Raw genomic sequence first — 16,263 nt, 5'->3', positions numbered from 1 at the left:
CACACACACACACACACACACACACACACACACACACACACACACACACACTTCTCCTTCACACCATCTCCAGCACTTTGTCTTATCTGTAAAATCTGCTTTCTGTCTAGATTCTGTTGAAAGCAACCTAAATTTGAGGTTTCTAAAGTTTTTTGGGCGCTGCTTTATCTCCCCCCCTCTTTCCTCTATAAACTCTGTTTAACTCTGTATTTTTCTTTTGAATCACAACATCACCTGATGGAGATGTGCAAGCACAGATGACCAGTGCATACCGATGGGGCATGAAACCTTTTACCTCTCGTATTCCTTGCACAAAGGCAATGTGACGTCCAGATGTGCTCGTGTGAAAATAGAGCAGGCAAATCTCTGGTGAATTCCCAGTCACGTGTCCTGCCTTTCCCCTCACCTAAACCACATGAAGCATTTCCAGCAGTGGGATTGTGTCAGAAGCAGACTTCCTGTCATAGAGTTTGTGTGTGATTTTAACACTTCTCCATGCAGACGAATGAGATGGGTCTGACTCAGAGCGTCGGCGAGGAGGGAGTGAAGTTCGAGGTGTGGGTCCGACAGGCCCCGAGGACCAGAGACTGCATCACCCTGCAAGCGCGCGACAGGGAAGACCGAGAGGCCTGGACTCACGACGTAGCCCATCTGCTGTGGACACATGCCATCAACAATACAGGTAAAGACCTTTAACTCGATAAGCAACAGCTCAGTATTCCTTCAGCAGCTTAGGAACAATGTATATTTTAACAGTGCTGTTACAAAAACTGAAAACATTTTCCTTTTTCCTAATTTTCATTTTTTTGTTTGCTGTTTTGCACCGTTTCAGATCATCAAACAGTTTTTAATAAGCAACAAAGATAAGCTGAGTAGATGTAATATGTATTTTTTGAATGATGATTTTATTTCATAAGGGGGGCAAAAGCTGTCAAAATCCATCTTGGCCCTGTTGTGCAAAAATAATTGCCCTCCTTTGTTAAGTCTTGAATTAACTGTATTTAATCACATTTCTTAGAAAGCTGAGTTCAGTTTCAAAAACCACAGCCAGGCCTGATGAATCAAGAAATGACTTCAATAGAAGTGAAGCAGGCTAAAAGGTCTCAAAAAGCAACACGTCATGTCCTGATCGAAAAGATACGGCTGATAAACAAAGTCATTGATTATGTCCGTCTGGAAACTGGTACAAAGCATTTTTAAGGTTTTGGAACTCTATGAACCACGATATGAGCCATTATTCACAAATGGTATAGCAAAGTAACTCCAACATCACATCAAAAACTCATCCAGGAGGTCACAAACAACCCCAGAAGAACATTAAAGAACTACAGGCTTCACTTGCCTCAGATATGGTCAGAGTTCTTGATTCGACAATAAGAAAGAGACTGGATGAAAATGGCGTCCATGGGAGAGTTCAAGGAGAAAACCACAGCAGACCAAGAAGAACACAGAAAACATTTTGATGATTCCCAAAACTGTTGGGAAAATATTCTGACGAGACAGAATTTGAACTTTTTCAAGGCTTGAGTCCCGTTACATTTGCAAAAAACTAACACAGCAATTCCTAAAAATCCCATCATACCAGCACTCAGACATGGTGGTGGTAGTGTGATGGTCGGGGCTGCTTTGCTGCTTCAGGACGACTTGTTGTAACTGATGGAACCATGAATTCTGCTCTCTACCAGAAAATCCTGAACAAGATCGTGTGACCATCTAAGCTCAAGTAATTTTTTTGGAGTGATTAAGGTCATGTCAAAGCATCTCAAACTGCCCGTTAATGCTCAAAAGTCCTCCAATGTATCTGTATTACAACAATCCTGCAAAGAAGAGGTGCCAAAGCTCCTCCACAGTGATGTGAAAGTCTCGCTGCCAGTTCACCAAGACTTGAATGCAGTTCTTGATACCAAGGGTGGAGCAACCAGTTATTAGGTTTAGAGGGCACTTACTTATAGCCGTACAGGTTTGGATAACTTTTTTCTCCTTAATCAACGAAATCATTATTAAAACTTGCATTTTCATTTACTCTGGTTATCTTTGTCCAACTTCAAACATAGTTTGCTGCTCTGAAGACAAACGGCACTGTTGATCTCTAGGTCTCCTGTATTGATTTGGATCCTTAAACAGGACATTGTGCCAAGTTGTCAGATCATAAGCAGACTATAACACTGTTCCAATCTCCTTTCATTTTCTGGACACTTGGTTAAAGTCCTTCAGACTGAGTCATCACCTTTGTTATGTGTATAAGCTATCTGGTGGCGGATGTTTAAGTAGAGATCATGTAAAAATATCGCCTCTGGCCCAGTTTGTTGTTTTGATTTTTCCAAAAAACAAGGAAGTGTTGGCCGTGAATGAAGGCGTTCTACCTTCCTTTATCCATGAAGCCTTGCGCCTCAGCATTGCTTCCTGCCATCGGCTTAGATTGCAGTATCACGCTGAATAAGTTGCTCGGCACGTTTTTAGGCGTGGTTACCTTCTGTTCAGATGGCATTGTTCTAACAAACACAATATTCTGAGCTAATAATAAAATAAAACTGGTAATATTCTACGAGCTTGCAATATGAGGTAAACATGAAGTTATTTTTGTGCCTTTGCTCTCACAGAGTTGTGTTTGAAGGAGTCACTGTGCATGGGAGTTTCCAGTAGGCTTCTGTTGGATGCAACAGGAACTCCAGGCTCAGAGTTGGACTCCATCTACAGTCTCAGCGACAAAAGTAAGTTTAAAAAGGAACAAACCTGTAGATGTTGAGGCGCCTTGGACTTAACAAAAAAAGGTGCATGTAGAATTGGGAATGATAATGTAATATGATCTCATGTTTTGATTTCCCGGCTGTGTTAAATCGTTGTTGTGGAAACTAAGCTTATCTCGAGCGTTAAAAAGTGAGCATGTGATCTGGCGGAGGACGTTATGTTTGAGTTAGGTGCACTCCTTAGTTTGAGGCGCGCTGTTCCACATCTCGGCTCGCAGATAAAGGAAGCTGAAACCATTTTTCAGTACAACCTGTGTCCTCGGGAATTCGCCCAGTTTTATGTGACCAGATTGGATTACTGGATTGTTCGAATTTGCTCTCCGAGCTGAAAGTGATGTGGCCCTGAGATTACAGATAGGAAAGAAAACGGGTCCTGGGTGTATCTCCCCATGTGACAAGGTAATAATATGGTACACATATTATTTTGTTCTTATTTTCTTTCTTTCTTTTTCTTGTTTTTTTTTCTTTCCAATCGTGCACCCCTGGGCTTCTCTATGAATTTTTGATATTTGTCTCACACTGAGAAATTTTGAAGAGCTGTGACATGCCTGCGGAGAATATACGGCGCAGTCAAAAAGCTCAACTGTGGAAACACGTTTTACTTGTGCCATGATCAAATCCCATCACAGCCCTCGCTACTGTGTGTCTGCCTTAAACTGTTTTCAAAGCGGTGACACAAACTGTCTCACTTCCATAAACAAAATGTGCAGCCTGGCGCTCGCATGGGTGCGTTATTGAAACTGCTAGGCTAGGTTCATGTAGCCAATTTGTCCTGATCACTAACTGAGCTGGGCAAAATTCCAACATTATCCTTTAATGATCTGGATTTCAAGTCATTGTGCGGCTGAGGCCTAGTAACAAAACAACAAGTTATAAATAATAATATAAGTCCCAGATTCAGTTTTTCCTTCAGGTAAAAGTTTCACTTAGAGTGTTAAAAAGTAAAGAATTTAATAAAAAACATTTTGTCATTGTACTTTTTCTACAACTGCATATTGTTTTGTTAATTGAAGGGATCCTTTACAGGGAAGAACTATTTCCAAAGGAGCCCCCTTGTAATCCTATCCCACTTTGAGAACAAGTTAAAACTACCTGCGAATTAATCAGCACTACAATAATATATCCAGTTTTCAGCAATACTGTGATATTATCATATATACTCACTGAACATTTCATTAAGTACTACACTGTTTAGTTACACATAAATATCTAATCGGCTGATCAGATGGTAGCAGCTCAATTTAGGCGAGTAGACGTGGTCGAGACAACCTGCTGAAGGTCAAAATGAGCATGAGAATGAGAAAGAAAGGTGACTGTGAACATAGCATGGTTGTTGGTGCCGCACAGGCTGCTCCGAGTGTTTCAGAAACTGCTGATTTTCCCACACAGTCATCTCTAGGGTTCACAGAAAATGGTCCAAAAAAGAGAGAATATACATTGAGCAGCAGTTCTCTGGGTGAAAGTTCTTTGTTGATGTCAAAGGTCAGAGAAGAATGGCCAGACTCCTTTGAGCTGATAGGAAGGCAGCAGTAACTCAAAAAACAAACAAACACTCATTACAATAGAGGCAGAAGAGCATCTGTGAATGCAAAACACATCAAACCTTGAAGCAGATGGGCTACAACAGTAGAAGACCACACCAGGTGCCACTCCTGTCTGCACAACAGAAGACTATAAAAATGTTGCCTGCTGTCCGAGTCTCCATTTCTGTATTCAGATGGTAGGGTCAGAGTTTGGCTTAAACAACATGAAAGCATGTCAACGGTTCAACGCTGTGGAGCATGATTTGTCGCCACACTTTGAGCCTCTCGGTACCAACTGAGCATCATTTATACTCCACAGCCCACCTGAGTATTGTCGCTGTCCATGCCCATCCCTTTATGACAGCGTGCCATCTTCCTGCTTGTAGGGCCAATATGAACTCTCTCCACATTGAGTGTTTATTGGTCTGCAAGACTGTGTAAAAGTTACCTGGTTTAATTTCAGAAAACTTGCCGGAGAGGTAGAACACAAGCAGAGGAAGAACTCCAGTGGATTTTAATCGGTCTTTAAAAAAGCTGTTCAGTGTTTAAGCAGTAAGAGAAATTTAGAGACTCCCGAGGGCATGGAGGACAAAGCCTTAGAGACAATGGATACATATGGGGTGGTTAGTAACTGGTTCACAGCATGCTGCTGAATGAACAACGCAATCTGATACTAGTAATTGTATCACATGTCAAACTGCATTTTTCAAAAAGGGTGCAGGCACATAGTTCCATAAAACAATAAAAAATAAATAAAATCACAGTACCTAATCTAAAGTACAGTCCTTTAGATTCCAGGGCCATCATTCAGCCTCCATCAGCCGTTGTTGTCTCAGAGCCGTAGTGATTCTCATTCATGGCCCAGTGTAATGCACATACTGCTCACCAGGTGTCTCATTGAGTGCAGCAGTTCAGAATTTCAATGCATGAATTGTCCTGTGGGACAGAACACAGCGTTAGAAATTCATTGAACAGGATGGGAAAAATGCCATCTCACTCTGACTCCTCTCTCTTTGTTTCTGGCGTACGTGCGCTCCATCTCTTTTTTCCTTTCAGGAAAGCGTTATAACACGAGCGCCGTTAAACCGCGAACGTGCACAAGGTTAAAAACGCAGCTGTTCCATGCATGTGCATTTTACTCAAAACGCAGGAAGGCGTTATTATTTGTGCCTCCACCGGCAAAATGTGATTGTTTTAACTGTGTCTGGCACAGACCTCCGTCACACAGCCCCACTCTCTCTGCCTGTCCCCTTCAGTCCACAGTAGCTGTTCAGACACTTCTTCTGTCGGGAGTCAGAAGGAGGGGGGATCTCCAGCGTCTGGGAGGGACCCCAGGAGAAGCTCTGGATCAACAAGCTGCTCACAGGTGGGCTAAAGAAAGTATACACGTGTAACAAGCCCAAAAGATAACATGTGATCGCCGAGGTGAATAAAAGCTATTTTTATATCCTGTAATTACTCAACACTTCACCAGTGTTTTAATATAGACGTGAAGTGAGAAATGTGCTTTTTCTGCTCGCTGGAAACGAAAGCGTCTTTTTTGATCTTCTTAGGTTTTCTAGAGCCTTTTAGGAAGGGGAGCTTTGCTGAAAAAGTCCCTTTTTAAAAGCCCAGGCTTTAGTTTGCAGAGCTAAATATGGTTGTAGGCAACCCTTCTAAACTCCTACAAACATGACTTTGTCATTAGTATCAAGATGTTAGCCATGAACGCCCACAGAGTTCTGTTTCTCTTTGCCTTATTTCCTTTAATCTGTGGGCTACTGCCGGCTGAAGACATACAAATTACTCCAGAGCAAACATTTTTATTTCTAAGCATTTTTTTTTAAATTATTTAGCGAAGAGCACAGAGGTGTGTTTAAAGGACACTATAGAAGAAGAGACTGTATTTAAAAGATGAACATAGCCAGCAGATTTGCCTTCTTTCTAATGGTAAGCATGGACGACTCCTGGTAGCTGAAATAACTCTGACTGTGGAAGAACATGAGAAAATGACCCATCTTGTCATTTGTTTTATGACCTTATGTCAACATTATTCTGATGGGTTTGTGGCCTGAATGGCTAGTTTCCGGTCTTATTTAATAAACCATGATGTTCACTATCTAAATTAGTTCTAGATTATAAAATGATAAACCAGAGTATGGCTTCTTGTGATTGACAGGTCACTAAACTACTCTTTGCTTGTGACACCTGCTTTTGTTTTTTTTTATGTTTTCTAAGTGCTTTAAAACATTAGTCTACAAACATTGATTTTGCAACAATCTTAAGCCACCTTTCATCTCTGTACTTTACTTCCCATTTTCTCGCTTATCTTGTAACTTTTAAAGTGATCTTGAAGCTGGACACTGACCTATAACTTATTCGAGCGTTTAAAAGAAGAAAAAAAAAAGGCACCTAATCAGTTTTGTGTCTACACATAACGGATAAATAAGCAATGAGCCAATTTTAAATCTTTTGGGACCTTTTACTGGTGGCCTGTTACAAACAAAAATTCCAATTTCTTTAGTCGAATCTATGAAAAATGCCAGGGATATAGAATCTTTGCACCAACAAGGTGATTCCCACAGAGCTATTAGCTGAAACCCTGACATATCTCAGCTTGTTTTTGTGCAGCATGTGCTTAGAAATTTGAAGTAACTGGACAAGTCGAGGATGAAAGACAAAAAGACCTATAAGCTATCTATAATAGATGAATAGTAAAGTTATTTGAGAGTCATGTGCACTAAAGACCTGACACAGCACCTGAGAGATGCATCTGGGCTCAATGAAGCCTCACAGAAATGTCAAATTACACAAGAACTGGACTGGAAATCAGTCCAGTTCTTGTGTAAATGTATGAGGGCGACGCTCGATCGTGGCTTGAGGCCACATTCCAGCGAGTGGTGACAAAATAGATGGTGCTTTCCTGTGTTTATAATTCCATCAGATTTTGATCTGCCATGCAATGTCATCTGAACAACATCTGACTGGCAACAGCTTCACTTTTCAGCATGACAGTGATCCCAAACACACTTCCAATGCCTTCCAATACCTCGATAGTGCATCACTGTGTATTTTTCTACCAGCCATGACAGAGCCCAGACCTCAACATTACAGAAGCAGTGTGGGATTAAAGACTAACAGAGAATGAAACGAAACACAGCCAACATCTGAATAAAAGCTTTGAATGTCTGCAGAACTATTCCTGAAGACTACTTAAAGAAACGACAAGAAAGCTGCCTAAGCGTGCTCAGACTGTGCTAAAGACTAAAGGTGGTCGTACCAAATTTTGGCTTTCAAGCTCATTAGATTCCATAAACCCTTACATGCTGCATTTCCATGCACGATTACACGTTTCAGTAAATCATCGCACTTATTTCATGGTTCAAGACTTTTGCACATCACTATGTACTTTGAATCATTTGTATGTAACATAGTGGTGATATGGTGAAGAAAGTCATTCATTCACACTGAGCTGATCTGTGTTAAAAAGGCATCCTTTAAACCAGTCAAAGCATTTCTGTATGTTTGTAAAGTGAAAACACTGCATGAATCTGGCTGTAAGCAAACAGCAATACCTGCCTGCCATCGCCATGGTAGAGTTTAAATGAATTTGCTCAGTGTGCACACACACAAACACACACACATTCTCACAATCTCCTTATCTAGCAAACAGAATATGACAGATTAGCAAACAGACAGCGCTGGGAACAGATTGACAGACAGACGGACACACGCAGCCCAAACAGATAGGGCAAACACGCAGACAGCGATATGCACATATTCAACAACAGAGGGAGGATTTGCCACTTGCGCACGGGTGCACGCACATTTTTGGTGTGTACGCACACTTAAGCGCCGAATGTAAAAATGCGACTGTTTCTTCCTCCTCAGAGCCAGTCTCCCTCTACAGCTGTGTGACTGTCATCTCAATAAGCGTAAGTTTACTCTGTTTATCACACGTTTCTTTTTTTTCTGCACTCTGCCGCTTTACATGCGCTGCTCATGTCACTGCATTCCCACGCTGATCGCATTTATTTTAGTCATTCTTTATTCTGGGGATTTCTGCATGTGTCACTATTAATATTTTCTTCTCTTTCTGTCGCTTCAACCAGAAACTGGACCTCAGATTTTTTATTTTTTTGAAGTTTTTAAATATCTCTGTTCCACCTCTGGGCGAGCCAAACTGGACTTTGAAGAGGAAGAAGACAAAATGAGAGAGAGAGCCCTCCTCATCACCCTTTTGAACTTCTCCCACATGCTTTCTCTCCTTCCCCTTTCCCTGTCCGTCTCTTTAAAATAAATAAAGTGCCAGCAGATTAAGCGGCGCAGCACAGCACTGCTTTTCTCCACTTTTAAAACCTCCCAGCTCTGATATGACCCCCCACCAAAGAAAATCTGCATCCAAAAAGGATCAAAACTGTCCTGTTTAAATCATGACAAGCACCAGCGGGACTCTCTGCGCTCCGCCATTTTGGATCTGCCAGTCTCAGTTGCTGGCAGAGTCATTGACACCAAAGGCACTTCAGCCACACAGTGCGGCCATTGTCTGCCCCACGACTCCCCACTAGGCCAAACCACTTGGTCTGAACCACTGACTGCCTCGGCTGGCTGACTGTACGCATCACATGCTCCAGCATCTGATAATAAACGGGAAGTAATATGCAGGGCGTAAATCCACTGTTGGATTGCAGATTTAGAATGTGTTATGTTCTTTATCATTTTCATAACGCAGAATGGAGTACTGTACGCTTTTTTTCGTTTTCCCTACCTGTGTAAAAATGCGTGGCATAGCCTAGGTGCGATTGCATCTATGTAAATTAAGCAAGGGTGGTGTGAGCATATATACACGCTCACATTCACACACACAACACACAATGTCCCTCAACACATGCAGTCACTCTTATTGTTACAAGACAGTGGAGCACTGTTCACATTCTCATGCCCGCACACTCACTGTGACCAGTTTCGAGCCTGGTACAGTGACCACATCAACGACAGGCAAGGTTACATTTGAAACGCATGCCGTGAGCTTTGCCTTGATGAAGACCAGGAAGGATTTACAGCATCATATCAGACTGTTATACATTGTGTTAGAGTGTTTCATTTAAGCTAACGTGTTGTTTTTCTTTATTAACAGTGGCCACAATTTAAAGGCAAAATGGTATTTAGTCTTCTTTAAAGTGTAACTTACATCAGCAACATATTGGTGCCTTAAAAATGTTCTTCGGAGTACTGAAGAACATTGCTGTGTAAAATGCCATATTCTATATGCCAAAGGTATAAAATGGGTGACTGTGCAATGATGATTTCTGTACATTTAGTACGGGCATTCCTCATTGGAATGCTGTCTCCATAAAATGGAGAAAGGTGGGTCTGTTTGTTGTGCTAATTTGTGGTTTTACTGCTTTTATTCTTGTGGCTAGAAGACATGAACTACATCTAATTCTTTTCAGAGAATTAATTAAATCTAATCTCTTAGCTTCTTGCTTAAAGGAAGACATTTTCCTAAAATATCCCAAAACTATTATTTTCATGTTTGCCCCCGTAGAAAATTACCGTTTGGAAAGTCTAGTTCAGATTGGTTGACATGGGATTCCTCAGAACTGTATTTATGTTCCCAGGGTCCTATGTTTGGCAATTCTATACTCTTTTAACGCACATCAATCCTCCTGTTGTGTTTGGGTTAGACCCACATCATATTAAGCGAATTTGGGATCCTATTATATGCTGGGAAGCTGGGAAACAAAGGACTCTGGGAACATGGTATGACCCTGATTTCTTTATCCTGAATTTTAAAGGTATGTTGTCTGTATACAGAAATGAGAAATGGAAGGAAAGCTAGACTCAATACAGATACCTAAAATGCTGACAGCGCAGCTAAAGCTTTTTTTTTTTTTTTTTTTTTTTTTTAAATATACGTTCATGCATTCTTCTAAAGAATTCTTAAATCTGGAAGTCATAGTTCCAAAATCATGGTTTTCATATACTTCTGAGGGGGAATGTGGAAGTTTTAAAGAAGACATGGTGTTTTTTCTTGCTAATGCTGTTAAAATATGATAAAAAATATTGCTTTATTTGATTTTGTCTTATAACACTTACTGATAATGACTGTCAGGTGATTACTTTAGCATAAAGATTGGAAACAAAGTAGCTAGCATAGTTTTGTCAGCAGGCTTAGGCTAATGTCCGCTAACCTACTGCTAGTTTGTATTCAGTAGGTATCTTCCAGGCAACTACTTTACAAGTTCTTTAAATGAAAGAAAATAGAAACTAGTCGACTAGCATAAAAGACAGAAAACCTCAGAAATAATTTAAAACTCTTTACTTTAAAGTTTCATGCTAAACATTAGCCAAACAAATATTTCATTTACATCTTAGGAGATACAATAAATACCTAGTCATGTTCCTCGTTAATCAAATCATGCCTTAAATGTTGCTGAAATGTGCGCTGTGTATAAAATTGCAAACGCACACAACGTCAGATAAGTTTGCAGAGTTTAGCTAATCCAAGCGGTGCTAGCAACAGTAGCCTTGTTTTTTCCAGGCAGGCGTTCAAATACCAGTGGCCAAATAATGGGGTCACAGTACATGCATGGCACAAAGGTTTAGGCTTCAGACTGCCAATAAACACTGTTTGAGACAGTTTTGACTACTCGGGCCTCTGTGATGTCACAGAGAGTGGATCAAATCTTAATGTGGTTTTACATTGATCATTTGCTTCCTAAAAGTTGGACACAGAAGGATTCAGCTATCAGGTTAGTGTCAAAGGGCAGCTATGTCTAGTCGACTAGTTGCATAAATCCCTAATATTTAATATTGAGGTTCAAGTCAATTTTCTTATCTAACTTATACCATGAACAAAACAGTTGTTGTTTTTTTCTCTAGAATGTCACATTTTTCTTTGAGATATCAAACCTCAACACTAACAGAAGAAAAAGATTAGACAAGCTTGCACTTCCTGTACTACTCTGTGGAGACTTGTTGTTGGTGGGCCCATACACAGAAAGCTATGTCCTCATTCTCTGAAGTTGAAATGAATTATAAGGAAATGTGCAAAAAGATGCACAAGATACACAAAACATACCATTTTATCTCATGACACGGCCCCGAAAGGTTTCAGCATTTCACTGTGTTATTCATATTTCATGACGGCAAGCATTCAGGCAGTAAAACCAATAAACATGCACTCGCCGCTTTGATTGAGTAGCATGTGTATCAGACAATACCATGCTTAAGGTACAATATGAGACCGGCAGGTAGCGAATGCCGGCAGCAGCAGGAGGTCAAGCTCATGTCTGCAGACAGCAGCAGCAGCGGTTTTTCGCTGTTATCAGATTTAGCACGTTTCATATCTGCATCCAAATTCACAAATTGCAAATGGCTATTGAGCCGTTTCTGAATCAATATGTAATTTGTTGGCTCGGAGAAGTCTGTAAACTTCATAGCCTTTAGCTGTTTGGTACATTGCATTATATTGGAAGCAATGTAATGAACACCATCTTTCATTCCTACTGCAGCATAAATTGTCATATGCAGAATCTCTCACTTTTGTATGGCACTTTGTAAGGCAGTATTAATGTATAGAAACGTCTCTCTTTATTTTTTATTTTTTGTATGAAACACTTTGCCTGATGTTTACATTTTTTGGAAGCAATGTGGATTGTTTGACATGCATGTTGTATGTACTTGATTTTTTTTTTTTTAAATAAAACTGAATTAAAGTTCCCAGCCTCAACAGAGGGGGATCTGAAGAGCTGGGTGGGTGGGTGGTTTGTTGCGCTTGAACCTTTTGCAGCAGGGTGTAAACCTCAAAATGAGGCCTGTAACCTTGTAACCCCCCTCCAAAAAAAAAAAAAAAAAACTTGCAGTAATGAGTGCCGGGGTCTCCTCTGGAAGCCAGCTGTGCTGCTGCCTCACAAAACCCCGAATGATTAGATAACTACAGTGCAGCGCCATATCAAATAGTTCCAGGGATCAAATTCTCGAAAGGAGGGGAGTGCACTTTGAGAGCATGAGTGTGTGTCCATCTGTGCATGTGAGGGACACAGAGAGAGGAATGAGAGATAAAGGCTGGGTAAAGAAGAAGGAGGAGCAGGAGGGGGGGACAGGAAGGGGCAGAACTGAGAGAGCGAGAGAAAGGGATCGACAGAAGAGAAGGACAGGAGACAGTAGGTGGGAATGATGGGAAATGAGCGAGGGCGAAGGGGCAGACAGACAGAGAGGCACAGTCAAGGGGAGAGCAGGAGCACGAGAGCGGGCGGGTGGGTGGGTGGGGGGGTAACCAGGCAGGGGGAGGGAAAAAAAGAAGTGGAAGAATAGAAAAGGGGGGCTTATAGAAAGAGGGAGACACAAAGTAGAGTTAGAACTTTTTTTTCCTCCTCCTCCTCCTTCTTCTTCTTTCTTTCCTAATGTAGAGAACCAAGAGCGAGGGCCGAGAGAGCTGCAGGAAGGATGAAGGAGAGAGAGTGAGCGGGGTAAAAGGGGGGATGTTGACAAAGCAGCGAGACTGTGGCGAACAAAGAGAACGTGAAGAGAATGAGTCGGGGGAAACATCAAAGGGATTTTTCAGGCCCGGTTACCGGGACAACAGACATTTGCATGCGATTAGCTTTTTACATCATATTAAGAAGGGTTAGGGTGAGGGAGGGAGGAGGGGAGAGGGTGATGGAAGTAGGAGAAGGGTGGGGGGACTATAGATCATACACACACACACACTGTATGAGATAGTGTTAGGGGGGAAAAGGGGGAAAAAAAGGACGTTGGTCATCTCACGCGGATAAACTGACTTATAGGCAGCCAGCCAAGCGTTTCTTTTGTAAATGAGAGTGCATGTTGAGGGGGGGGGCAGATACAGTAATATGCCAGCGCAGACATTTTGGCAAAGGGAGGTCAAAGCAGTCAGTTTTTTTTCTTTCTTTAAAAAATAAATTATTTCTTTTGATTTTTCTGCTCTGAGTAGAAGTTCGACACCAGTGATTTCAAGCACAGAGGAGGAAACTTTAAAACCTGACAAATGATTTCAGGTGTAACGGCCAGTTTTGGTTTTGTTATTGTTAGGATTTTCTCATGAAATTCAACCTTTCTCACCCTCACTTCTTCAAAAAACCATGTCCAAAATGGGCAAAACATGTCACGACAGTCAACAACATGTTGCATTCATGCCAACTAAAGAGGACAAATGTGCCGTTTTTTTGGAAAATGTTTCCAGTTGGTCTCACAGATTATGCTTCTTTTTTCTTTTTTTTTTTCAAATGTTGCTGAAACATTTAGGCACTTAGGATGCAAGAGGTCTAAAATTGATACAAATTGCCCTAAAATCCTAAAACAACAACCGCATATGCATGTGCGGGCTTTTGTGCGTTGTGTTTACCCACGCCGTCTAGACACAGGTACGCAGTGCACTGTCCATGCAAACACGTGGGCATCGTCACACATTTGTCACAAAACACTTTGTTGTTCGCACCCGTACGCCGCATACATCACTGTGCCAAAAAAACACACACCTCACACAACCTTCCCCGCAATCATAAAAGCCATTAAACATGTTTCTATGGGCACACACCCTCCGGCATTTTACACATGTAATATTATCCCACCATATCTCTCCTCCACCTCCCTCCTTCATTCCTTCCGTCCCTCCCTTCGCTCCTGTCTCTCCATCAATCCACACCCCCACCCCCTTTTCCTCTCCATCTCCATCCTTTTCTCTCTCCTTTTTTATCCATCCATCTTCCTCCCTCTTAATCTCCTCCTCTCCCTCCTTATATCTCACCCCTCCCTCCCCCCTTTTTTCTTTTTATTCCCTCCCTCCTTTTTTTCTCTTTCTCTGTGGCCTGCTCTGCTCTCTCTCTGAGTGTGTGTGTGTGTGTGAGAGATGCTTCAGTGCCCTCAGTATTGTGGCTGCATTGTGCCAGTAGGCGTCGCCGCGACAGACGTTGTCACGGCAGCATTGTGATGGGGGGTGAGATGGTGTGTGTGTGTGTTGGGGTGAAGTGGGGGGGTGTATTACAGTATCAATACCCTGACACTGCGACAAAAAGGACAGCAGCCGTAGCCACATATCACTCCACCTCTGCACTCCTCCTCCATCACCTCCTTCTCTCCCTCCCTCCCTTCCTCCTTGTGACCCCCCCCCGCCACCCTTCTCCCACCTCTACCTCCTCCTCCTCCACCAGCCCCCAGATCAATTCCTCCACCCCTCCTTTCAATTGATTTGCCAACATATCTCACTGAATATGTACATATTGATCCCCTCCTCCTCCATCACCTCAGCCCCATCCCTCACTCTTTTCTCTTTCTCTCCTTCTCTTGTTTTTACTCAAACATCTATCAGATTTCATCCCCACCATCTATGCGCCCCCTCCCCATCATCCCCTCCACCCTCGCCACCTTATCTCACTCCATCTCTCTCCCCCTTTTGCTCTCTGTTTCTCTCCCTTTCCCTCTCTCTCTCACACACACACATATACTTTCCTCATCTTTCATTTCATCTCCCCTATTCTTTACCTCTCTCTCCTTCTCTGTGCCATCTCTTCTGCCCACCCCCCACCTCCCCTCCTCACTCTTCTTTCCATTGCACCTCCCTCCTCATCTCCCTCCCTACGGCTGTTTCTCTTTTTTTTGGTTTTGTTTTGTTTTTGTATGTGTGTGTGTGTGTGTGTGTGTGTGTGTGTGTGCATCTCTGTCTCACTCACTCTCTGCATATTAATTGGTGTATTTCTGCTGCGGCGGAGAAAACAATCAAAGCGTCAGGGGCGGGTGATGATGCCATTGTGGCAGCCGCAAACACATACACATATGTAGTGTGCATACACACACACAAACACAAACAGATAGAGAAAAAAGGGGGAGACGAGCACACACTCATACACACACACGCATACATGCACGCGCAAGGCCAAAATGCACGGAGTACAGTTGTGGGGACATCAGCAGACGGAGCTTATATGCACTTGTATACACATATATAACCTGCTGACGTGCAAAACATGCTCATGCACACGCTCGTATACACAAAGTGATTTACTATGTGCACACACTGAGGCAGGCATGCACGGCACATATGCCACAGACTTTAGTCAGTCACTCTCAGATACACAATAGCGGGCTTACAATGGCTGATCCAGGAGATATGTTCTGCGTCAGCAAAGACATTTGAATTTCCCAGCCAACATTTACCTTCAGAGCACAACACGTTTAAAATGTTAAAACCAAGGACTGGAGCTGAGAAACATTCACACTTGTGATTTCTTCTGCACGTCATGCGGAAAAGTAGGAACAGAGGTTACGCCTAAATGCTTTTTATACTACAGCTCTTGTTTGCTGAAAAGAAAGAATATGAACGCACCTGAAATGTAAAGAGAAATACTTCCCAAAGTGGCTTTTTTGTTAATGTCATATATTTTGAATTTCACTCTGGAACTCTCTTTGAGAGCTCGCGGATGAGGCGCGTGGGCTTTGTCACTCCGCATGCACCCTGGCCCACATACTGTAGATTTGACTGGCTTATTTGTTGTTGTTGTTGTTGTTGTTGTTGTCATTTGCCCTTTAACTGTTCACTCTCTAAGCCATGGTGCAGCTTGCAAGTGAACATGAGAGCACACTGCAGAAAGAAAACAAAAAAACAAAGTCTGTGTTTAACTCAGCATTTGGGAGCTTAAAATGCAGACCCAGCCGGAGCAGATAAAGCTGAGGGCAAAGATCTCCTGAAAATATTTGAGCTAAATCAAGACCTGTCAAATAACTTCTTATTTCCAGCCAAGCAATAATAGGATCTTACTTTCAGTGCAAGTTGATATAGCTCTAAAACTGATGGCATACAGTGGCTGAAAGTGTAATGAATATATATATATATATGTATGTATATATATATATATGGCAGCAAAGTTGCATCATATTGAACCACAAAGACTTTTGCCATAATTCACAGCACCACATTTAGTGAAAACCAAGTATAACTCTGAAGCATGGTAGCAGAGTAGTGATGATTTGGGCTTGTTTTGCAGCCACACTGG

At 42.1% G+C, this 16,263-nt stretch overlaps 1 protein-coding gene across 2 annotated transcripts in view; it reads left to right on the top strand.

Annotated features, from left to right (window-relative positions):
- The window catches only part of arhgef40 (Rho guanine nucleotide exchange factor (GEF) 40), a 44,839-nt gene extending 36,352 nt beyond the window's left edge, over positions 1–8,487 (top strand). Inside the window, exons 23-27 of one of the 2 annotated variants that reach the window (XM_014329753.2) lie at positions 502–682; positions 2,601–2,711; positions 5,527–5,636; positions 8,141–8,184; positions 8,362–8,487. In XM_014329753.2, coding sequence (XP_014185239.1) covers positions 502–682; positions 2,601–2,711; positions 5,527–5,636; positions 8,141–8,167 — 429 coding nt within the window. In that variant the 3' untranslated portion in view covers positions 8,168–8,184; positions 8,362–8,487. Of the gene's footprint in view, positions 1–501; positions 683–2,600; positions 2,712–5,526; positions 6,646–8,140; positions 8,185–8,361 lie in introns of those variants that run through there. The other variant, XM_042214781.1, reaches the window with a different exon arrangement.
- The last annotated feature ends 7,776 nt before the right edge of the window (positions 8,488–16,263 follow it).

The sequence above is a fragment of the Haplochromis burtoni genome, unplaced genomic scaffold (genome assembly GCF_018398535.1).
Source record: "Haplochromis burtoni strain Fernald_Lab_line unplaced genomic scaffold, NCSU_Asbu1 Contig_609, whole genome shotgun sequence".
NCBI lineage: Eukaryota > Metazoa > Chordata > Actinopteri > Cichliformes > Cichlidae > Haplochromis > Haplochromis burtoni.
Note: the sequence above shows the minus strand (reverse complement) of the source record. Positions and strands in the feature narration are given on the sequence as shown.